Source organism: Asparagus officinalis, chromosome 2 (assembly GCF_001876935.1).
Source record: "Asparagus officinalis chromosome 2, Aspof.V1, whole genome shotgun sequence".
NCBI classification, from domain to species: domain Eukaryota; kingdom Viridiplantae; phylum Streptophyta; class Magnoliopsida; order Asparagales; family Asparagaceae; genus Asparagus; species Asparagus officinalis.
This window is the reverse complement of record NC_033795.1, coordinates 21944332-21969325: the sequence shown is the minus strand read 5'-3', so window position 1 is coordinate 21969325 and position 24994 is coordinate 21944332. Positions and strand designations below refer to the sequence as shown.

Here is a 24994-nt window from a genome sequence, read left to right as displayed (position 1 = left end):
TTCTCCGCAAAGCCAGCAGCGTCTCGACCGTCACCGACGCCAAAGTCGCCGATGTCGCCGTCAAGTCTGACGACGAGATCGTCCAATACGGTTGCCCCTCTGTCGACGTTGTGTTTGGCAGTTATCTCGGGGAGGCGAGCGCCGTCGCCGTCGCCGTGCCTAGCGATCCGGAGGCGATTGATCGGATAGCGAGGGGTTACGTGGAGAAGAAGAGGCCAGAGGATTCTAGGTACGGAGAAGGAACAACGAAGGATAGGAAGCTTAAGGACTTGCGATGGGAGCGCGAGATCTTGCAAACCTTGAGGGCGAGAGTCGCCGGCGATTGTGAACATGATTTGAGTTTTTCATTTGTCTTGGCCTCACATATTTTGTTTAGTTTTATCTACAGTGTGTATAAAAGTTAGAATTTTGCAGAAATGGCCTCCTCCTTAGTGATTATTTTGATACTCCTGATAGTTGGTGTCTAATTATAATTTCCCAGGATTTGGAATGTCTCTGTATATTAGGAATTGTAATTATGATTCTTCTTACAGTGATTTATACAATTATAAGGCAAATTTGATAAATAAAATTGGCGAAATATTATTTGTTAAAGTGAGTTTTGATAAACGGGTCATTTGATTTATATGGGTCGGGTCAGATAACTCGTTTAATAAACGGGTGGGACCATATTGACAAATTTATTAAATGGGTCGGGTCGGATCGGGTCATACTTATACGGGTTGAGTCAACTATGACCCGACCCGACCCAACCGTTTGCCAACCCTTGTCACGGATCTCCAACTGGATTTTATTAGATCCACCCAAACCCGAACCAAGTGTGAAAGAAGCTCGCAAACTGTCGTCTTCTTCTTCGATCCAATTTCTCATCAAATCTTTCTCTTTTTGATTAAAAATTCCTTGGCCTCAGCTCCAACATTCTCCACGATCCCCTCTCAAACCCTAGGAACCCTTCAAATTTCTCTAATTTCTGTCAATCAGATCTCGGATCCTTCTCGGATCTGAGCAATGGCGCCGAGCTCATCGGATTCGGATTCCCCAAAATCGACAAAATCCAATAGCTCCAGCAGCAGCAGGTCGGGTCAGATAACTCGTTTAATAAACGGGTGGGACCATATTGACAAATTTATTAAATGGGTCGGGTCGGATCGGGTCATACTTATACGGGTTGAGTCAACTATGACCCGACCCGACCCAACCGTTTGCCAACCCTTGTCACGGATCTCCAACTGGATTTTATTAGATCCACCCAAACCCGAACCAAGTGTGAAAGAAGCTCGCAAACTGTCGTCTTCTTCTTCGATCCAATTTCTCATCAAATCTTTCTCTTTTTGATTAAAAATTCCTTGGCCTCAGCTCCAACATTCTCCACGATCCCCTCTCAAACCCTAGGAACCCTTCAAATTTCTCTAATTTCTGTCAATCAGATCTCGGATCCTTCTCGGATCTGAGCAATGGCGCCGAGCTCATCGGATTCGGATTCCCCAAAATCGACAAAATCCAATAGCTCCAGCAGCAGCAGCGAGGAGGAAGAAGATCGCAAGCGCAAGAGCAACGCTCATCAGTCCTCCGACGAGTCCACCTCCAGCGACGGCGTCCTTGTTGAGATTCCCAGCAATCCAGATCACGTACTTTCTACTAAACCCTAGAATCTAGCTTCTTTCCTTGTTTTTTTGGGGTTATTTTGTGCTTTAATTGATGCATGAAGTTCTATTTTGACTGTTTGATACCTGAAGTGCTAAAAAGTTGACGTTAATTTTTATTTTAGAACATCAGAATAGAAAAGTTAACAAGGAAAAAAAAATCGTACTAAATTTCAGTTTTTTGAGTTAGGAGAAAGGTTAGAGACAAAGTTAGGGCTTTGGGGTATCGAATTGTCAAACTAGAGCTTCAGGATATCAAAGTTGAAGTGGGGTGAAACTTTGGGGTACTAAAGTGCAAATAGCCTTTTTTCTGTCTGCTTTTGATGTAAAAATTTCGTCTTTGGTGCGCCTCAGGATGCTAGAGAGATGCAGGGGGAAACAGATGGTGGCATTCTTGTAAATATTGATGGTTCTATGCATGAGGGGAGGGAGGATCTGTTTGTTGATGCACCAGAGGAGCTGGGGAGTGCCCGGAGCAGCACGGGGTTAGATGAGTCGGTGGCGGTGATTGAGTATGGGGAGAGTTCAGCAGAGAGCTTGAGTTCGAGGCCGAGGTCGGTGGAGGATGAGATTGCTCGGATGAGGGATCGATTGGATGAGACACAAGCTCAATGCAGGAAATATAAGGTCTGATTTATGTTATTTGTTATATGTAGTTGCTTAATAATACTTGAATGTTTAGGTTGTATAGAGAAATTTTCACCTGATGACACTATAGCTGATGACACTGTTGATTGCATCAGTCAGTTTAATTCTAACTTCAGACTAGTTTACTTATGGACTTATAGATTGAGACCTTCTTCTAGTCTAAGTAGATTAAATGCTTGAAAGTGGATTTATCACAAAAAAACCCCACAAGTTAACGAGAATACTGATAAAGACCAGAAATAATAGCAATCTAATGAAAAGTAGCTAGCTGTCCCTATATATGACTTCACTAGGCATCAGCTTCCAATAAATTAATGGTTAATTGTTTATGTACAAGCCAAAATGCATCTTTCTAAACAATGTTAAACATGATGAAGGTGAAGTTTGTATTCATGTCATCTTAATCCACAAACATGTTGAATAGTCCTTTGAGGCTTCTGCCAATGCTACTTGAAAGTTTCTCTTTACTCACTCTATCACAAGCGAACATGTCCATGCAATGTATTATGGTAATAAGCCTTTCCCTGACTTATTTACCCTGTACTTTAATTCTATAGTGTCGAGGAACCCTCGTTCCTTTGGATAAAAAGATTGCAAGTTTAACGGACAACATGTGAAGAGCCATAAGTTTCTTCTTTTATCCAAAAAATCATTTGTCAAATGAATGAGACTATGAGAAATTAAGTTTAAACATGTGTTTGCTTCAGGAAGAAAGGGAGGTTTTCGGGAGAGAAGTATCCAGCCTCCTCCATCAACTACAAGACATTTTTGAGCAGCGATCATTGTCTGGTGCAAGCAACAAAGAATCAGTTGAGCATCTTCATCAGATAGGAAGAGGAGGTGAGGAGGAAGCTTTTATGTCGCCTACGCCGTTGCATGCTATGGTAAATGATTGCTCCAAGATGTTATCTCATTTGAAAAGTATACTTGGCGAGCAGTTGAATTCAGAGGATACTATTAAGGGTCTAAATACAGCTCTTTATGCTAAAGAACAAGAGGTGGAAGACCTCAATTTGAAACTTGCAGAGTCTAATGTGTGCCAAGATGTTATCACTTCTTACTTGGGTTCTGTTCAAGAAATGTGGTCCAACTCATTGAAAGAATCATCAAATGAAGTTAGCAACAGGTTGTTAACCTCCCTTGAAGCGGTGACGGGGCAAGAAAGGTCTTCCTTTGAAGATTTTGTTGGTGATGGAATTTCACTTGTTGAGAAGAAGACCTTGTCTTTGATAGAAAAACATACACAGTTGTTATCCGAGACTGATCATCTTCGGCAGTTTATGGCAGAGACAAGGCCTGAATTGTTAACCACAGAAAAAAATGAATTCGTTGATGTTTTTAGTGCCATTTCTGAGGAGTTACTTGGAAGAAAGAAAAGAGAAGCTTCTCTGTTGGAGAAAATAAGTGAGCTTGTAGATGAAAACAGGAGATTGGCTGAAGAAGTAAATAGGATGAGAGAAAGCTTGGAAGCAGCCCATGCTGAAACTAACAAATCTAAGACGGACCTTGAACAAGCTGAGAGTAAGTTGGCAGCTGCCAGAGAAAAGCTTAGTATTGCAGTGACAAAGGGAAAATCATTGGTTCAGCATCGTGATGCACTGAAGCAATCATTAGCTGAGAAGACGAATGACCTTGAGAAGTGTGTGCTGGAGTTGCAACAGAAGTCTAGCGCTTTAGAAGCCTCAGCAACCAGTATCGATGAGCTGAAGCAGCTATTGGCCGAGAAAACAAATGAGCTGGAGAATTGTTTGCTTATCTTGCAACAGAAGTCTACTGCGTTAGAGACTGCTGAAACTGTTTCTTTCGAACTTAATCAGTCATTATCTGAGAAGACAAGTGAACTTGAGAAGTGCTTGCTAGAGCTGCAACAGAAGTCCGAAGCCTTGGACAATACAGAAGCTATTGCTGAGGAGCTGAAACAGTCATTGGCCGAAAAGATTCGCGAGCTTGATAAGTGTTCTCTGGAACTGAGACAGAAGTCTGATGTCCTGGAGAACACTGAAACCAACTGCGAGAAGCTGAAGCACTTTTTGACTGATAAGAATAATGAACTTGAAAAGTGTTTGTTCGAGTTGCAACAGAAATCTGATGCTTTAGAGGCTAGCAAAATCAGTGGTGAGGAGCTGAGAGATGCGTTATCTCAGAAGACCTCGGAGCTTGAGAATTGCCTCCAGCAAGTACAAACCTCTGAAGCTATTGTCGGGGAGCTGCAGATTTCATTAGCTGAGAAGATCAGTGAGCTGGAGAAATGCCAGATAGATTTGCAACAGAAGTCTGATAACCTTCAGACCTCTATAGTCAGTACTGAGGAGCTGATAAATGCCCAAAATTTGGCTAATTCTCTTCAGGCCTCACTTTCAGAAAAGGAGAAGGTTCTTCAGGAAATAGAAGAAATAATGCAACATTCCGATATCCAAGACGACTTGCTCAACATGGAAGTTGTTGATAGAGTAAAATGGTTTGTCAACCATAAACATAAATCAGATGCACTTTTTATGGTGAGCAGCAAAGTCCAAGATATCCTGTCTACCGTTGGTCTTCCTGAATCCCTTTCATCTGCTGAATTAGATTCACAAATTGAATGGGTTGTGAAATCATTTTCCCAGGCTAAGGAGGATATAGTTAAGCTGCAAGAAGAAATTTCTGGCACCAGCGTTTCTGTGGCATCACATGAATCAGAGTTGTCAGAAGCACAGAAGGAACTTGACCACCTGGCAGCATCCCTTTCGGAAGTAAAACGGGAAAAAGATTCTGTTCAAGGTGCACATGATGACCTCAAGTACAAATATGAAAAGATTGCTGAGAAGTTGTCTTCAATTTTTTCTGAGAAGGACGTTGTGATGATGGAAGTGGCAGGGCCATGTGCAAGTACTTCCATTGATGCACTGTCTTTTGACCCAGAGCTGTTGGTTGAGAACTGCTTCAGTACTGTCCGTGAAAGAATGAAAAAAATTGTTTCTGAAAGAGAGAGGTTCGAAGAGATGCAAATTTCACTGTACATAAAAAGTCAAGAACAAATGTTATACAGTAATATATTAGAAGAAGAGACAGTTGCTAGATCGGAAGTAATGACCCTTTCAAATGAGTTAGGAAGAGCATCAGAAGAAGTAAATACTTTGAGAAACGAAAAAGAAGCCTTGCAAAAAGAACTTGACCGGGTGGAAGAGAGGTCTTCCTTAATCAGGGAAAAACTGTCATTAGCAGTAAAGAAAGGAAAGGGTCTGGTGCAAGAACGTGAAGGTTTCAAACATTCACTTGATGAAAAAAATTCTGAAATTGAAAAGCTAAATCAGGAGCTCCAGCACCAGGAATCTTCTATAATTGAGTATAAAGAACAGATCAAAAGTTTGTCTTCTTATCCAGAACAAATTCAAAAGCTGGAGTCTGATATTGTTTCTTTGAAGGATCTGATGGAGCAAAATGAAAAGCTTCTTCTGGAAAGCAATAGCATGTTACAGACTTTGATGGACTCTATAGAAGATATTGCTCTTCCTACTGATAGAACCTTTGAAAAGCCTGTTGATAAGTTGTACTGGATTGCAGAACACATCCATGAGTCAGAAGCTGCCAAGGCTCATAGAGAACAGGAGCACGAGGTACTAAAATCTGAAGCTGCTTTGCAGGCTAATAGGTTAGCTGATGCACTTGCAACTATTGACACACTAAAGGACGAGCTAACTACAGCCGAAAAGCATATAGACAATATTGTGCAGGAGAAGCAGGATTTGCAACTTGTTAAACTGAATATTGAACAAGAATTAGAGAAACTGAAAGAGGTAAGCTCTATGCAAGGCAGCAAGTTAGAAGATGCCTATGCAACTATAAGGTCCTTAGAGGAGCAGCTTGGTAAAATGAATACTGAACAAGAGCTGAAGGAACTTAAAGAGCAAAGCTTTATGCAGGCTAGAAAGATAGAAGATGCCTATGCAACTATAAGGTCGCTGGAAGATGCGTTAGCACAAGCATCTAACAGTATCTCAAATCTTGAAGCACAAAAATATGAAACCGAATCCAAAAGCCAACAGCAGATAGGTGCATTAAATACCAAGTTGACAGACTGCATGAAAGAATTGGCGGCAACCAGAAGCAATTTAGAAAACCAGTCAGAAGAGCTGGTTAGTCACCTTGGGGGTCTTAAGATGCTTATCGAGGATAAACGCCTATTCTCCTTAATGTCTGAAGAGTTCAGGAAAAAGATTGAGGGTCTGAGACATATACAGATTCTACTACAGGATTTGCATGGACAGTTTAGTGCAAAGGGACTGCATATTCATACTGGTTTTGAGGTAGGTGCCATTAGCTTACAGCTTGCTATGTTTCTTTCTCTCGTTTCTGACAATTTTCGTTCCTTCTATATTTCTTCTGCTTTTGCATTGTTAACATATAATACTTATAAGTGGGGGTGCAAATGGATTAGGTACAGATCTAATATGAAATTTACCATATTTGTATCCGTATACTAGTCATGGATTTGTTTAGGATACGGGCAAAGTTTGATAAATACAATCATATTCGTTGTTAATAGAGATGTGAGAAATATGGTTACATACAAAAGGATTAGAGTAGGCTGATCTTTTGGACTGTTACATCTTTTTTGAAAATGAAAGGTAAATGACTAAAGTTAGTCATTTTTTACAACATCATTTTATTTGTTTATTTTTCTTTCTTGTGCATATGAGCATTTGTAACTTTTTATCCCAGTAACATTTCATTTTCTTCTACAGTATATGTACTTACAATCTGTTGATGGTCCTTGATAAGTGATTGATTACGAAGCTTGCTCATATTTTCTTGACATGTATTATAATTTATTTTTGCGTGTAATATATGGTATAAAGTTTCATCAATATTTTTACAAAAATTTTCTGTTTGAGCTTCATGATATATTGTCTTTTTTGATAGTATTTGTGATGTAAATGCGTATGTATTAGACAGTCATGTTTGACCACATATAGAATTTTTCGTAGTTGGAGAACTGCATTTGGATATGAACATTAAATAGTTCAAATCGAGGTCCCCACATATTTTCTGTCAAACTCCACTGTTATCTTTTTCTTGGACAGAAGACAAGGAATGAGGTTTTAACTGAAAATAGAACTTTTATAAGTTACCAGTCAAAACAAGGGTCTAAGTACACCTTCACATGTTAATTATATTCTGTTCAGTCTTTGGGAAATCTTAAAGAGAGATCATCATAGCATGTAGATTCATATAATTATTATGATCTTCACAAGCTCGACTCCAACTAATATGATCGTATCAAACCAGGAAACAAGATTAAAATTTATTGAGACATATTTGTGGCATGTTTTCCTACTTTCATGGGAGAACTAAAGCTTAACATGTTCAAGTCATGTAAATAATCTCAACTTGTAAAATATTATGGAACGAATGAATGGCTATGATGTTCTGCAAGCTATCTTTCTGAATTATATGCCCGTTTACTTCAATTAACGCTGAAAAGTCAAACTCTGCTATTCAAGTTATTGATTTATTTTTTTGCTGTAGTGTAGCATGCATTCTTTCCTTGTAATTAATCATATACTTGCTAGTTGCTACTGACACCCATGTGCCTCTGTAATATGCTGCAGCTTCCTGATTTTGCAAAAATTTCTGCCCTTTTAAATTTTGAGGACTTTATTAACGATGAAATATACAATAGCAAGATTAGTACAGAGGATCTTGATGATGATGCAGCCTTATCTAACATTGTTGAGAGGCTCCAATATCAAGCAGAAGTCCTTGGCAACAGGTTCCAAGGTTTATCTAGATACACTGACGACTATATCACAGTTGTATTGCAAGCTTTGCAGGCGATAAGCAGTGAATTTATTCACATGCTTGACCTTGGTGAGTCCTTGAAGGTAACTGTAAATAAATTGGAAGCTGAGAACCAAGAACAAGCGGCAGAAATGTCGTCCTTGGAGAAAGAGATGGTGAATCTTCTTTCTGCATGCCAAGATGCTAGTCAAGGGCTGCGATCTGAATTCACATATTTATTAGAGTTGTACCCTGAGGATGACATACTAAAGTCCAGCCTGGATTCAGGATCTATTGAAGCTGTTGGCCGTAGACAAGAAGAGGGGAAAGGTGGGGAACATGCTAGTGCAGCAGAGAGTTTATTATTAGCTTCCAGAAAAATCAGAATTCAAGCTCAGCAGTTGACGAGGGTCAATAGAGCCTTGTTGGCTTCAATGAATGATTTGAAGAACAAATTAAAACAAGCAGAATTAACTGCTGAAACTGCTATTCAGGACAGGCAGTTAAGCCAAGAGAGACATTTAAAGTTGGAGAGGGATCTTGAAGATTTGCAAAAAGTTTGTAGTGAGATGAAAGTTAAAATACAGGATAAGCAGGTAAAAGAGGATATCTTGAGAGATAAAGAGGCAGAACTTTCAAGTTTGCAAAATGCTTTGACTGCAAAAGTCAAAGGTAACTAATGCTTTGGATTATATTCAGAATCTACACTGTCCCATTTTATTTGACTTTTTCCTTTTCCTTTTTTAACACTCTTTTTTCATTCCAGAGATTGATGAGAGTCTTTTCTCAGAAGGTCAATTGGTGGCCGTTATTGACAAAGTAAATAACATGGTGATTCCTTTTAGTGAGTCACATATTGAAGAAGTTCATTTCTCAAGCCCTGTGGACAAGCTAATTTATGTTCTAGATAAGTTCCCTGAATTGTTGCATAGGGTAGCTTCCTTGACTTATGAAAAGGAGGATATGCAGTTGATTCTTGATTCCCATGTTCGTGAAATTGAACATCAGAACAAGGCTGCTGAAACTGTTGGTATGAATTATCAGGATCTGGAATCAAAAAAATTGGAGTTGATTGAGTTGACAGTTGGTTTAGAGAAGATAATACGAAGGTTCGGGGGGAATAATTTATCAGAAGATCAGAAACCGTCCTCTACTAATGGATTCCTACCAGTGTTGGAAAGACTGATGATAAGTTCATATAATGAAGTTGAAGTTTCCAAATCCAGAATGCAAGAACTGGGAGCTAAATTACAGGCCAAAGAAAAGGTTGTTGATGAATTATTAACAAAGAACAAATTACTTGAAGATTCAGTTCATGCCCGACTTGCACAACCAGACACATCTCCAGCATCAATAGGGTCAGAGATATCTGAAATTGAAGATGTGGTAAGATCTATGAATTTACGTTTGTTGCTCCTTAATGCTTATAATATTTTAATTTCCGTTCTAGATATGCAATAGGATGATCATGTGCACTCTATAGACCCAGTAATAGTATCAGTGATGGTGATGAGTCCTTCCTTACAAAATTTTCGGGCCGCTATATGAATCTTATTTTGTTTCTAATTGTTGATTATCTGGTGTCGCATTGGGCCTCAAATATGGTACCAAATAGAAAGAGACAGACTAGAGAACCATAAAAGAGAGGTTTGGAGGCTATTACAGAGCATAAGAGACAGCAATAATATAACTGATGGTGATGACAACAAGGAAAATTCCATTCTCACAAAATTTTCGGGTTGCTATATGAATCTTATTTTGTCTCTAATTGGTGATTTTCTGGTGTCACATTGGTCCTCAAATATGGTGTCAAATAGAAAGAGAGAGACTATAAAAGAGAAGGTTAGAGGCTCATACAGAGCATAAAATTAGCTTAGCCATTATCTATTTGGAAACTATATACATTACATGAAAGATAATGAAGGTAACAAATGTTTTGAGTGGAAGAAAGATGATAATTCATTTCCAGGAAACTAAACTGGTAGGTAAAAAATCTAGAGAGATTGAGAATACTGAGTATAAACTTTCGTATACATAAAATGAGAGGAATAGATGTGATAATACTTATTGATAACACTTATAAGATAATGTTGGAGATGCACAATGAATTGGAGATAGAGTAATACTAATAAAGATCATATTAGACGTAGATATAATTAATATTTTCAGTTCTTATGCACTCAAAGTAGGATTGTCTGAGAATATTAAAGGGAACTTTGGGAAAACTTGGATGAATTGGTTCAGGAAATTCTAGGAGAAAAATAACCTGTAAGAGATCTTAAAAGGCATTTTGCCAAAGGTAATGATAGATGTGAGATGAAAACATGAGATATAGTTTTTATTTTGTAAGTTGTATGATCTTATGAGAGAAAATACGTATTTTAAAAAGAGAGATAAGCACTTGATAACATTTAAGTGTGAATTAAACAATATATGTACATATTTTCCCTTACTATAGAAGGACGAATAGCTAAACATACGAAGATTGTAATTGTACCAAGAGGGAGCCTGACATACCATAGGAGTTGATGATATTAAACATGGGGGCTGCTTCAATGCAACAAAAATAGGATATTATTTAGTTTTTATTTAATTTTTATTTAGAGGGCAGTATTGTAATTTCTGTGCCTTCCTTCCTCATGAGAGTAGATCTGACATTGCTCTTTCCTCTGCGATCTGGAATTGCAATGCCTCTGAATTTTTAGAGTGTCCTTTATAACCATTTATTTTTAAGAGGATAAGGGCAATCGAGAATTAATCCAAGATTTAAGGATTTCTTTTATCTCAGTTTTATTTTCAAACCCCTTTGGATCCAGACCTCTGTCTTCATGTTTACACCTTGTAAATACAAATGAAGCCCCTTTCGAGGGGGGGAAAAATCAAATCCCATGTATTTTCTTTCACATAAAGAGACTAAAATCTAGTAACAATTTTACATCTCCGTTCTTTTTTACCCATTGGTTTGTTGAACCAAAAACACAAAAGTTAAAAGAAAACTAAATCTTGACAGATTTTTTATGAACGGAACCACAAAGGTGCAATGCGTAATGGTGGAATTGATGGCATACTTGGTAATTTATGATTAATAATTTTTTCGGTGATCAAGTACCAATTGCTGGCTAGCAATCAGAAAAACTGATGAAATAGATGAAGGGGGATAAACTTTTGCAAATACCACTGGAACTTAAATAAATTATGAAGTTGACCGTGGAAGTAGAATCTCTAACGCAGCGACATTAGTTGAAACTTAGAGAGCGTTAAGTGCGGATGTTATTTACTAAAAGTGCCATCAGCACTCCAGAAATTATATTTTGGAGTACCGAAGCTGTTGGCATTAAACATTTGCATTAAGAAATGGAGGAGAAAAACTAGTATGAACACAGGACTAGGAACTAGTGCATTTTGAGTACAAGATGTTAAAGATAGATTATAGATATCTGGAAGTAGATGATACTACTATTTATGTGCAATAACATCTTTTGTTGTATTAAAAAGATGGCTAAAGAAATCCTTGGAGAATCTAAGGTGGCAGAATGTCTGTTAAAGAGAGTAAATACAAATTGGCAGAAGTGTAAAAATGAGAATTTTTTTGAGAAATATAAATTAGCAAATAAGGAAAGCAAAAAAGAATAATTAGTGAGAGTAAATACAAGGTAAATGGGAATAATAAGATATAAGACTAAAAGGGAGAGCAAGATTGCTACGATAAAAGAAGGGGGGAAAAAGAAATTTTGGAAATATTAGATGTACAAAGGGGGCTGTCTGGGAGGGAAGGGAGAAGAAAAAGAAGGATATTATTTGTAAATAAAAACGGAAAAGGGGATGCAGAAAAGCTTAAAAAAAGTAGATGATTTTTCACCTTTGACTTAGCCATTTTGAGGGTTCATATTAAAAATGTCTAGGGGATGGAAGCATTTTACCCTTTTTTAATATAACCTTCGTCTCTCAACATAATATCGGAGTTTTGGTATGATGACAGGGTCTTAAAGTGGTAGCAGGAACATCTAGGTTCAAATCACATCAAATGCCCATTTAATAAGTAGATTTGGAAATGTTATTGCAGGAAAGCCTACGTTTCACCCTTAAAAGGACACTGGACCTGTAAGATATAAAGGTATACATGGTATTAGTGCTATGGCAAAGAGTTTAAGAATAGCTACGCAAAACCTGCAGGGTATTGGTCATATGTACTAATATATAAAATAATAACCCAAAACCTTCACAACTTCAGGACTTTGGTACTATGGCGGATGACTTAAGACTGGCTATGCAAAAACTTTGTCGGCATTCTGTACTTTACTAAATCTGTAGATTTCCAACAATAAACACAAAAATGCTGACCTTTGATGCGTGATATGCAGGGGCCTTTAGCAAAGAATTCAATATCTCCACCTGTTGCTCATGCGAGGACTCTAAGGAAAGGGTCAACTGACCATCTTGTTCTTAATATTGGTTCAGAGTCAGATCCGTTAATTTCTGCACAAGAAAGTGATGATAAAGGTTAGTTCCCTTCTCAGGTTTTCTTCTTAACGAATATGATTCTACACGTAAACCGTCAGGTCATGTTTTTAAGTCTCTGAATGCATCTGGTCTCATTCCAAAGCAGGGAAAGATGATTGCAGATAAGGTGGATGGTATTTGGTAAGCTGCTTACTCATGTCATGTTAAGATTCTTTTAATATCCTTTGATGTTCTGGTTTAACTAAATTCATTTATATTTTCTTAGCTCAATCAAAGATCGCCTTTATGATAAACCTTATATTGCAATCCAGATGCTAAGCACTAAAACTTCAAATTTTAGTTTGCATTCTCGTTTCAGACTGATCTTGGGGATATGAAACTCTTACCAAAAATTTTTTTCCCTGTAAGACTTAATCAGATATAAGCCCAGGCGACATCTTGATTTTCGTCTACTTGTTTGACTAAAATTGGCAAGTACTGAGTGCTTGACAATGTTTGTATCTGAAAAAGAGGGGGTCTAGCCACAGGCGCATGTGGCTAGCATTTTTCTTTGAAAAAATAAGGTCTCAAAATGAGAACATAAATTTTCCAAGTTAGACATGCACAATAGGATTTTAGCTCAAATCCTCCTTGAAAAACAACAATGCTCCACTCAGTTTGCATTATGATCCTATTATCAATTACAATTAAAGTTTTCTCTAGGTAAACTTCCCCACTTCAACTTTGGGGAATTTTGCTCAAAACTTCCTTGAACTTTGTAAATCATAGACAAAATTATACTAAACGCCCCTGAATCATTGGAAATTCTCATAAGCGATGTTAACTGGCAGGGGCAGATTGATATAGACATCTAGGGGTGCAGTTGCACCCCTAAATATTTTCCAAATAGCACTAAAACTTCTTTAGGTTTACAATTTGCCCCCGTGAATTTAAAAAATTGCACCCCAATTTATCTCGAACCGCTAAAGCAATTAGTAGTCATTTGCATTAGCCCTATGCTACATGGGTACTTCCAATATGGAGTCGTACCCATGCCCAACACGTGTCGTCTCTGTACCTGTACCCGACACTCCTTGGAAGTTTAATTTAAAACATTTGTCATAGACTTTTTGGATATATATCCTACAATTCCCATCTATTTTTGTAACTTGTGGGATAAGGATCAGGTTCGTTTTAGCCTTAAGAGCTACGATTTGGAAGGGTAGTTGATGTATAGCTCAGAACTATGATTATATCCCATGAGTTTCAGCCATGTCTCCTTACGGTATCTTTTACGAATTTGTCGTGGCCCATATCAGCATCATACCTACACCCATACCCATGCAATTTAAGGGCTAATCATTAGAAATTAGAAACTCATTTAAGTTTTAGGTCAATGGGCCCAAACACTATAAATCCAAAACCAGCCATACTAGGGGAAAATCTCTCCCTCCCTCTTATTTGACCGAAATCAATTTTGAAGACGCAAATAATCAAACTCTAACTTTGTTCTCCATCTCTGTAAAATCTCTACGCGCATTCGTGCCTCCTAGACTGCCCCCTGGAGGCGTCGCTTCCGCCCTGACCTCCTCTACCTCATTGTCCTCTCCCAAGATTTTTTTTTTGGATTCACCACTGTTAACTGGTTACTGGTCGACTAAAAAGTTTTAAATCATTTTTAACTTTTCACCCACCCTCATCAGAAAAGGATAATATAGAAGTTGTATTCAGTAGATAAAGAGTAAAATTATTCAAAAATCATGCATCTGCACGCGTCAACTTAAAGTAACTGCGGTCAGGTGGTTATGTGAGACAAATTCACCACGGTTTTCAATGTTTCACAAAATTCGCGGGATTTTGGAAGTTTACCCTTTTTCTTTTGCCATCTGCAAATATAAATAGATTTAAGTTTGATTCAGACCAGCAGGATCCCTCAACTGCGCTGCCTGTTTTTCTCTTTCAGGGTTTCTGGAGGGCGAAGTTTGATGAACAGACCTACGGCAAGGTTAGGGCTGATAGCCTATTGGATATTCTTGCACCTCTGGTTGTTAGGAACCATCTTGTGACATCTTCACCCAAGCAGTGCACTGATTATGTCATAGTTTGCAATTGTATAGTAGCTTGTATAATAACACAGCGTTTCATTTATTCTTTAGACAGTTCTCTTTGATCAATATTCAATCTGTCATTCTTTCCAACATTCAAGCTTACAGTTGTATTTACCAACTATTTGTATTACTTCCCGCTCAAATGAAGGACGTACATACCATAGTAATCTAAAAGATGAACGGCCATCAATTCCTATTCCTATTTTTAATCTGTTCCTCTATAATAATGGGAGGATCCAAAGATTCACTATTCATGTTATAGTAAATGCTATTCCTCTATAATAATGAGAGGATCTAAGATTCATTATTCATGGTACGGTAAATACTACAGTAAATTGCTGTAGTAGTATTACCGCAACACAGACAGGAGGATCCAAGATTTACTATTCATGCTACAATAAAATTGCTGTAGCACTATTATTGTAGAACAAACGAAAACTGCATGAGCAAAATATTACTGTAGCATTATTCTCAGGTGGGACACTGTAGCAGAAAAAATATACTGTAGTATTTACCAAACTGTATTTAAATACAAAATTGTTGAATCGGAAATAATAAAATGAAGACCGTTCTTTGCACTGGGTGCACACTAGTTACAATGTAAGCGCGAATGACAGCGGTTCCAACAGCTGTAATTGCTCTTGATGGAGTTTTTGTTGAAGCACCTTGGTCCAGTTTTAAGCAATTTGTAGCTGGAATTGTATCTATAACTGTTTGTTTTGAGCTGTCAGACTTTTTGGACTCCTATTGAGTGTTAGTTGCACTTTGTAATTTAAACTCCAGTAATTTAAACTCCATCAATAGCTCGTAAACATTGCATTTGCTACTTAGATCCACATCTTGACCACTGACATTTGCGACGTTATATCTACGATAAGCATCATGCCAACCTCTTCGCCAGTATATGATGGTGGGGGTGGGGGGTTTATTCTTTTGTGATTTCTAAGTAACATTTAAAGTTAGAATTAATATTTTTAATTTCCCTCTCGTTTATTAATAGAAATTTTGTTATCTACTATAAATCATATGCTCTCTTTAAAAATACGAGTTCGGAAAAATCTTTCCATGATCAATATTACTCTTATTTTTTTTAATATTATATTATTATCTTAATTTGTTCCAGTTATCCTATCTTCTTTGAATTGGTAATTAAATAATATATCCGACTTAACATGTTATTGGATAAAGGAGATATGTTTGATATAATTCAAATCTTTTATTATTTCAGTTCGCAGAGAACTCCAAAAAAACATATGCTAGCCAGCACCTAAAAGTTTTAGACTTTGTATAAAAAAATCCTCTAAGTTTTTTAAATTGCAAAAACACCCTGACTAATTCAAAATTTTATTAAAATATCTTAAAAATTATAAATTTTACTTATTTCAATTCAGTGAGAAATCTGAAAAATATATGTTAGTTAGAAACTGAATTTTTTTTTACTTTAAAGAAAATATTGTTAGACCCTAAATGGGGGTGATTAGGATCTTATGCTAATCTAATATGATTTTATGCCAATTAAAACTAATTCAACAAACTATTCTTACAAGATAGATGTACAATGTGTTACGAGCAAGAATAAGCAATATGAGCAAAGAGATATATCCTAGCAAAGAGATATATGATGAATTATATGCAATGATATATAAACTAATACAAGGGTGAAATAAATAATCTACAAATGTGATAGGGCAAAATGAAGAGTAATACACAAAGACGATATAAAATATGAATACAAGAATAAGTACGACAATGCAATCACAAATAAAAGATATGATCACAGAGTTCGGTCCCCACGACCTATGTTTCTGCTCCTCACCTCGAAGAGATCTCCACTATCACAACCAGGTTTTCTACGCTCACCCGAATAATGTTTACATCTCATAATACGGTTTTCTAGTTCACCGAAAACTTTACAACTACACACTTGCAATCACACTTCACACCCTCTAAGTGTTGGCCTAGCCCGTGTCACCTTCCTCAAGTATTTAGAATTACCACCTGTCACTAGGCTTTACTACCGACCCCACTCCTCTTGGAACCGACCCGTCTCTCACCAACAACATCTCTCGGTGTCCAAGTGTAATACAATATGCAACTCACAATTAGGCTCACAAATATAAATTTGTTCTCTATAATAGATGAGAACACAATTAAGCTCACTCTCAATGTCACAAACCCACAACCCCAAATTATATTATGAATTCAAATACAATAAGCTCAATAGGTTGTGTGTGAACAAAGAGATTCAATAGAAACAATTAAACTCAATATGAAATCTAGCTTATGAAATTAAGATCAAACATATAAAAATGCTAGAATTAAGTTTAAGAAAAACTTCTCTAAAGATCAAGAGAGAGGGAGAAAAGTTGGATGCTCAAACACCAATGGATGATCTTCCTCAAGCTCTAGTGAAATTGTTTCTACAAAACAAATTCTCAAATACTTAAAAGCTTTTTAAACAAACTTAAACCAAAACTCAACCTCTTATTAAAACACTCTTAAACTTGTTTAAAATATTTCTCTTCAGTAAATAAAACTAAGGATATGTGGGGGTATTTATAGGAACATCAAAGCCAAGAGAAAACAAGGCAAAAAGACCAAAAATCCAAAACTGGAACAGGCTGGAAAAAAATAGCCGTTACAGCATCAGTCGACTGACGGCTTTTACCAGTCGACTGATGAGCTGACCGTTAGAGGCATTTTCCAGCTCATCAGTCGACTGACGACCTTATCAGTCGACTGATGACCTCATCAGTCGACTGGCCAGTCGACCAAAACAAAACAAAAACTTTTTGTTATTTCAGACGTTTTCTTCAGTGGACACATCAGTCGATTGATGTCATCAGTCGACTTACCAGTCGACTAATAACAGGTTATCAGCCTGTTTTAAAACAAAAATTTGATTTTCAAACAACTTTTAAAAATAGCAAATAAAATCAGAAAAAATGTAAAACTTTGGAAAATAATTGTAGACGTGATAATAAACATGCTATAAAAACTGGTTTTAAAAAAACACCTCCAAAATGAGAAATCTCTTCATTTTACAAAATAGTCCAAAACATAAAAATGAAAACATACTTGTTTTGACATTTTGACTACACCATGTTTTGAAACTTCATAAACTGATTTTATAGACTTAATAGAAGATGTATATTATGATTGTTAAGTCTATTAACTAGAATACACTATTTTTACATATAATCATGAAATATATATATATATATATTATAGTAATATACTATATATACTAGTATTATATATATATATATATATATATTGATATATATATATAATATATATACTATAATATAATATAGTGTATTCTATATATAATATTATATATATAGTATATATATATAGTATATATATATAACTATATATTAGTATTCATGGATTATAATGTAAAAATAGTGTATTCTAGTTAATGAGACTAAAACAATTATATACTACTATAGTATATAATATATATATAATCACTATATATATATAACTAATATATATATATAATCAATATAATATACAGCACGTCTTGCAGTTACGCATAAGTGGCGTAACGCATTTAGCGCTTCCGGAAAGCAACTGTGCGCTTCTCAGTAGGGTTTTTTTTGAAAAAGGCTAGGCGATTTCTAGGGGAAAATCTCTCCTTGCAATGCTCGGTGTAAAAACCCCCCGTGACAAGCCAAATCCTAGATGCCAAATAAATCAGATCCTGACCAACTCTCTCTCGCACGCACAAAAGCTCAGATCCCCATCTCTCTCTTCCCCAATCTACCCTACAACACCCGCCAAACCCTCTCTTACCCCGAAGCCTCTACGGACCTCCTTCGCCCAAAGATTTTCAGCCTCAACTCATGACGCCACGACAGCCAACACCAACACCGCTAGGCAACCCGCCGCTTCGTCGGCGGCCGGCCACCGGACGCCACGCCGCGCACGAAAACACCGACGCCTCGCGGTGCCGCCACGCATGACGACGCCACGGCCATCGAGCTCCGCCACGTCCGCTAGGCCGGCCCATCACGTCAGTCCGCCGACGGGACGACGGCCAACGCCGTCCCGCGACACCGGACGCGACCTCGGCCGTTGGTGGGAATGGGGTTGTGATCTTCTGCTTTTTTTTCTTTATTCATATTGTCATGCTTTTGCCTTTGTGTGTCTCTTGCATTGGATGGGTTGTATAAAGATACTATCGGTTGTGGATTTTTTATGGAACGCAGTTATTGAAATTTGTGGTTTTTTCACTCATCATTAACTTCAAACTTAGCTTATGAATTGCTTATGGAGTTGTATGCCCAGTTTTATTTCCAGGAAACACTTGGGTGTGAAGTTGTATGCCCAGTTTTTTGTGCATGCTAATTGTTTAGCAATGGATGAATTGCTTATGGAGCTTACAATGTTGTTTAATTTTCTAATTTGGAGGGCTTTTGAATGTTTGGTGATATGTTCAGTTGCATAAGATGTTTGGACAAATTTTCAAAACCGTCCCATTTCAGCTTTTATTTGCAAAAAACGACTTGTTTCTAGGATATTTGCAAAAACCGACCTGGTTTCAGCCTCAGCGCTGAAACCAGGTCGGTTTTTGAAAAAAAGTTTTTGAAACTTCACGGGAGTTGAACTCCTGTGAAGTTTAGCAGCTTTTAATTAAGCTGTTAAACTTCACGGGAGTTTAACTCCCGTGAAGTTTAGCAAAACTTCACGGGAGTTCAACTCCCGTGAAGTTTCGGAAACTTTTTTTTCAAAAACCGACCTGGTTTCAGCGCTGAGGCTGAAACCAAGTCGGTTTTTACAAATATTTTGAAAATGGGTTGTTTTTTACAAATAAAAAATCAAAAAGGTCTCTTTTGAAAATTTGTCCTAAGATGTTTTATTATATTTATATGTGTGTGTGTGTGTGTGTTGTTCATTTTCATGTATATGTGGCAAAACACATTGTTTATCAAAACCAAACATGGTAACTATGATCTCTCTCTCTCTCTCTCTCTCTCTCTCTCTCTCTCTCTCTCTCTCTCTCTCTCTCTCTCTCTCTCTCTCTCTCTCTCTCTCTCTTCAACAGCTCCCTATCCAAAAAGTCACGATAGCTTTCTCTCTCCAAAACTCGTGCCAACTTATCTAATGCTACGTTTGCCTTCAACTGCATCTCTATCAACGGTTTTCTTCAACCTTCGTCTTCAACCTTCATCTTCAACCACCGTCTTCAACCTTTGTCATCGTTAAATTATTTTAACATTTTAATGGTAAGTTTATGAAATTTGTTTGATTTTTCGTCTAAAAGTTTTAGTTTTAACCTTAAAGATCGTACCTTTTTGTTGTAAAAGGTGAAAATTTTCACATTTTAGTCTGAAAAGTTTCCTGTTTATTGAAGAAACCAGTTGAAAAACGAAGACATGCATGTGTGAATCTAGACTCACTGCCGTGAATCTGAATCTCGATTCACTGTAGTGAATCTCGATTCACACATGCGTGTCTTCGTTTTTCAACTGGCTTAAAGATCGTAGCTTTTTGTTGTAAAAGGTGAAAAATTTCACCTTTTAGTTTGAAAAGTTTACTGTTTTTTGAAGAAACAAGTTGAAAAATAAAGACACGCATGTGTGAATCTCGATTTACTGCAGTGAATACAGATTCAGTTATGTGAGGTGTTTGTTTTTTACCATAAAAATCGTAACTTTTTGCTGTAAAATGTGAAATCTTTTCATGGTTTAAAATTGTATAGCTTGATGATAGGAAGTTTGTTGAATCAAAAACTTTTGCTGTAAAGGGCATCCAATTTAAAATTTTGTTGTAAAGGGTAAAATTGAAGTGAAGTGAATCGATGTTCACTGAACTAAATACTCTTGAACTAAATACAAATTTGTATTTAGTTATCGATGTTCACTGAACTAAATACAAACTTATATTTTAGCTTCAATATAAGTTATCGATGTTCACTGAACTAAATACAAATTTAGTTTAAGTAAAAGTCATGTTTTACGTACTCTTGAATTAAATTGGAAATCACAAATTTAGTTGTTTTTTGCAGGGAGTTGATAAACCTATGTGACTAGACACTGGAATAATGAATATGACGGGATGAATCTGATTTCACTTCAGTGAATCTCGATTCACTGAAATGAATCTACTTCAGTGAACTCGATTCACATCATTGAATCGAGATTCACTATAGTGAATCCCCGTTCATCCATGCCATCCACGTGCAAACACAAGTCTTCTGAAGTCTAATGAAGAGAACCTATCCTATTGGATCCGTTGTTTCACTTAAGATTCATTGTACATTAATTTTATTGAATATCGATTTATATTGTTTATCTGTAACTCTAAAATAGTTGATTTATGTTTGCCCACTATCTGGATTTACCTGTACAGATGTAACATTATAATATTCAATCTTGATTAAATCTCAATTCAGTTTTTGATTCATCAATGGTGAATCTATGTTCATTGATATAATCATTCTTATTTATTTTTAGATTTAGGCAGCTAAGATGTAAACTCAAGTCATTTCCGTATCGTATTTGGTAAAAAATTTAAAAATTGTATTGGATAGTTGTGAAACCTTGAAAGGCTATAACTTTGTGTACCAGCGTCGTATTGAGACGATAATTCAAAAAATACCTCTATCATGCAAAATGGAGGATAATTTGGTTTATTTGGTTTTAGTCAAACTGAATCACAAATTTGACTTCACCGTAAAGATACAAACAAGATAGCGTCATGTTGAGGTTACAGTTATTCAAAATAACTCATAAATTGTCGACAGAATCGAGATCCATCGTTATGAATTTAGATTCAACTAGTTATATTAGAATAAGAGTTGAACAGGATAATCCATAAATATACAAACTAAAATAACTATTGTATTAATCAACAGTTAACGACAAACTTAGATTTGGTAACACTGTTTAAAGATATAGTAACTAATCATCAATTTTTTCTCAGTTTTGAACCCTTTCTTGATCCTTGTTTGACACTAACAAATTCATTGAATCTAGATTCACTGAAGTAGTGAATCGAGATTCACTAAAGATTCACTGAAGTGAATCTCGATTTACTTCACTTCAAATAGTCACTGATGCGAAAGAAACTTCATCCCTTCGTATTCATTGTTTCACAGGCATGTCTCTTCATAAAATAAGAGCAACAAACAACCAATGAATCCAGATTCACTGGAGCGAATCCAGATTCACTGGAGCGAATCCAGATTCACTGGAGCGAATCCAGATTCACTGGAGCGAATCCAATTTCACCCCAGCGAATCCAGTTTCACCCCAGCGAATCCAGTTTCACCCCAGCGAATCCAGTTTCACTCCAGTAGCAGCACAACAGCACAGCAGCAGCAACACAGCACAACAAGACCACCAACTTGTGAACAACAATTAAATAAATATTAACTCTAACTTGTGAACAATAATTAAATAAATATTAACTATATATGGCTCTCGATTTACTCCAATGAATCCAGATTCACTAGAGTGAATCAAGATTCACTGTAGTGAATCAAGATTCACTGTAGTGAATCAAGATTCACTGTAGTGAATCAAGATTCACTGTAGTGAATCAAGATTCACTGGACTGAAACTCGTTATCAAACAATAGCAAATCTGCAAAAATAAAAAACAAAAAGAATAAGAATCGTCGTGAACAAAAATAAACAAACAAGACAGGAATTTTTCTTTTTTTTAAGAGAAGATTTTGGCGGTCGAGGGGCTTCGTCGACGGCGTCGAGGGGCTTCGGCGACGACGTCGAGGGGTTTCGACCAGCTCGAAGCTGGTCGAGAACGACGTCGAGGGGCTTCGGCGTCGGCGTGGGCTCGTCGATGGTCTTCGACGGCGAGCTCGTCGAGGGTCGTCGGGGCGTCTGCGTAAGCTGGAGCGTCGGCGTGAGCTTGAGCGTAGGGGAAGAGAGAGAAATGGGGAAATGAAAGGACGGTTTAGAGAAATGTGTTCTTCATCATCTCCAGTTTCCAATGTTGCCAGCAACCATTGTAGTGAATCATTCCCATTTTACCCTTTTCACAATAAATTTTACAGCTGATGTGTATTAGATTTGTCTATATTTTCAATTTTGCCATCGAAATGTAGACCATTGGATTAGATAGATTGGATGGTTAGGATAGGTTTTTAGTTTTTAAGGTTTTCATTAGAACCTCTCCCTATATATATATATATATATAGAGAGAAGTTTTCGGATGCGAAAGAGTTTTCGCATCCCAGCTGTGCGAAAAAGAGATCCAGCCTTTCATTTTTGGTGAACTCCCCTGGCCGTTGGATTTGGGCCGCAATTCCCAAGAGAAGAAAATTCTCCTTCTCTCCCCAGAACCCAAGCTAGTCTCTCTTCCCAACTTGTGTGTGTGTGTGTGTGTGTGTGTGTGTGTATATATATATATATATATATATATATAAACCAATAAAATGTGTGTGTATATAATTGAGCTTAAAGTACCAACACACATAATATAAAGCTAAACTAATTTACCCAAGCTTTGAGCTCTTCTTGGTACACTTACGGATGAAGCTTGAACTTTGTTCTTCAACTTGAATTGTAAGGCTTCATACCACAATTCTTCCAACCTCCATTGGATATGATCGTGAATGCGCAATTCCATCTGTCCTCCAACATGTTGTTTGTCTACAATAAATAGATAAATACAAATACTAAACAAACAACATTAGTGGTAAATTGTTTGTTAAACATCATCAAAACAAAGAGGCCAACAAGTATCTCGTAAGTTTTAAAAATTACAAAAACACCCCTAAAAATTCAAAAATTGTAAAAAATACCATGAAAATTTTAAACCTATAAACACACTAAAAACCTACAAATAACACAAACAACCCCCTAAAAATTATGAAATTTGTAATAAACACTCTAAACTTTTTACAAATCTACACTACATATAAAAGAGGATTACCGTGTCAAAACTTTTTATTTCATTTTTACCCCTTTAATTTTTTTGAATATTATATTGTTATCGTAATTTGTTCTAATTATCCTATCTTCTTTGAATTGGTAATTAAATAATTTATCCTATTCATAATGAGACTTAACATGTTATTGGATAAAAGAGATACATTTGATATAATTCAAATCCTTTATTATTTCAGTTCATAGAGAACTCCAAAAAAACATATGCTAGCGAGCACCTAAATATTTTTGGACTTTGTATAAAAAATCCTCCAAGTTTTTTAAATTGCAAAAACACCCCTACAAATTCAAAATTTTATTAAAATATCTTAAAAATTATAAATTTTACTTATTTCAATTTAGTGAGAAATCTAAAAAATATGTGCTAGATAGAAACTGAAATTTTCTTGACTTTAGAAAAAGTATCTCGTAAGTTTTATTAATTGCAAAAATACCCCTACAAATTTAAAATTTGTAAAAAATACCATGAAATTTTAAACCTATAACACACTAAAACCTACAAATAACACAAACAACCCCTAAAAATTATAAAATTTGTAATAAACAATCTAAACTTTTTACAAATCTACACTACATATAAAAGAGGATTGCCGTGTCAAAACTTTTGATTTTCATATTTACCCCTTTAAATTTGATATTTCTCAAATATATCATTAATTGTAATTAATCATTCACTAATATATAACCTCTAATTAATTATACATTTCCTCACTTTTTTAAAACATTTGGTCACACTATTATTTTATTATTTAATTATGTTATTTACTAGAAAATTTGAAATTTATCCCTAATTTATCTTCACATAAAATTTAAAATTCTATAAAAATTAAAAATAATAAAAATTCATTAGGCTTATGCCTATAACTTTGGGTTTCACCTCATATGGAGGACTACCTGTTACCTTATATCTTATTACCCTTTCAAAAATATGATAACAATATGAAAATTAATTTGTATTTATTATAATTGTAATAGTATTAATAGTATAATAATTTTAATAGTATTTTTGAATTAATAAATTACACTGTAATTTAATAATTATACAATTAGTATTATTTATTAAATTAAAATATAGTTACTAATAGTATTATAATTATGACAAGTATAATATTATTTATTTAAAAGATAAAAAAATTATATTCATAATTTATTAAAATAATTATAATATATTATAAATTATAATAATTATCCAAACTATAACTGATCATACAATTATTTATATATAGTTTTATAATTTATTCATTTAAACAAAATTGTAATTGTTCAGAATTTATATTGCTATATAAGTCATTTTATTTTTTATGGCCAACAAAAAAAAAATTGAAAAGCATAAAATAAAGTAGGGATGCTCTCGTGCAAAGCACATGCACTATACTAGTTTATTAAAAAGTACTAGTGAACACTTGAATTCAAAATGTTATTATTTAAAAAACATTGGTGAAAAAAAAATCAAAGAGATAAAACAGAGTAAATCA

General features: G+C 35.8%; 1 protein-coding gene across 2 annotated transcripts; it reads left to right on the top strand.

The window, feature by feature from the left end:
- LOC109830500 (golgin subfamily B member 1) lies at nt 815–14786 on the top strand. 2 transcript variants are annotated; one of them, XM_020397768.1, is made up of 9 exons: nt 815–1076; nt 1523–1628; nt 1998–2270; nt 2999–6577; nt 7883–8723; nt 8818–9437; nt 12413–12551; nt 12611–12692; nt 14455–14786. In XM_020397768.1, the coding sequence occupies exons 1-9, from the start codon at nt 1009–1011 to the stop codon at nt 14555–14557; spliced, it is 5811 nt and encodes a 1936-aa protein (XP_020253357.1). In that variant the 5' UTR covers nt 815–1008; the 3' UTR covers nt 14558–14786. The 2 variants fall into 2 exon arrangements, with proteins under 2 accessions (XP_020253357.1, XP_020253356.1); XM_020397767.1 differs by lacking the exon at nt 815–1076 and having other exon boundaries at nt 1261–1628.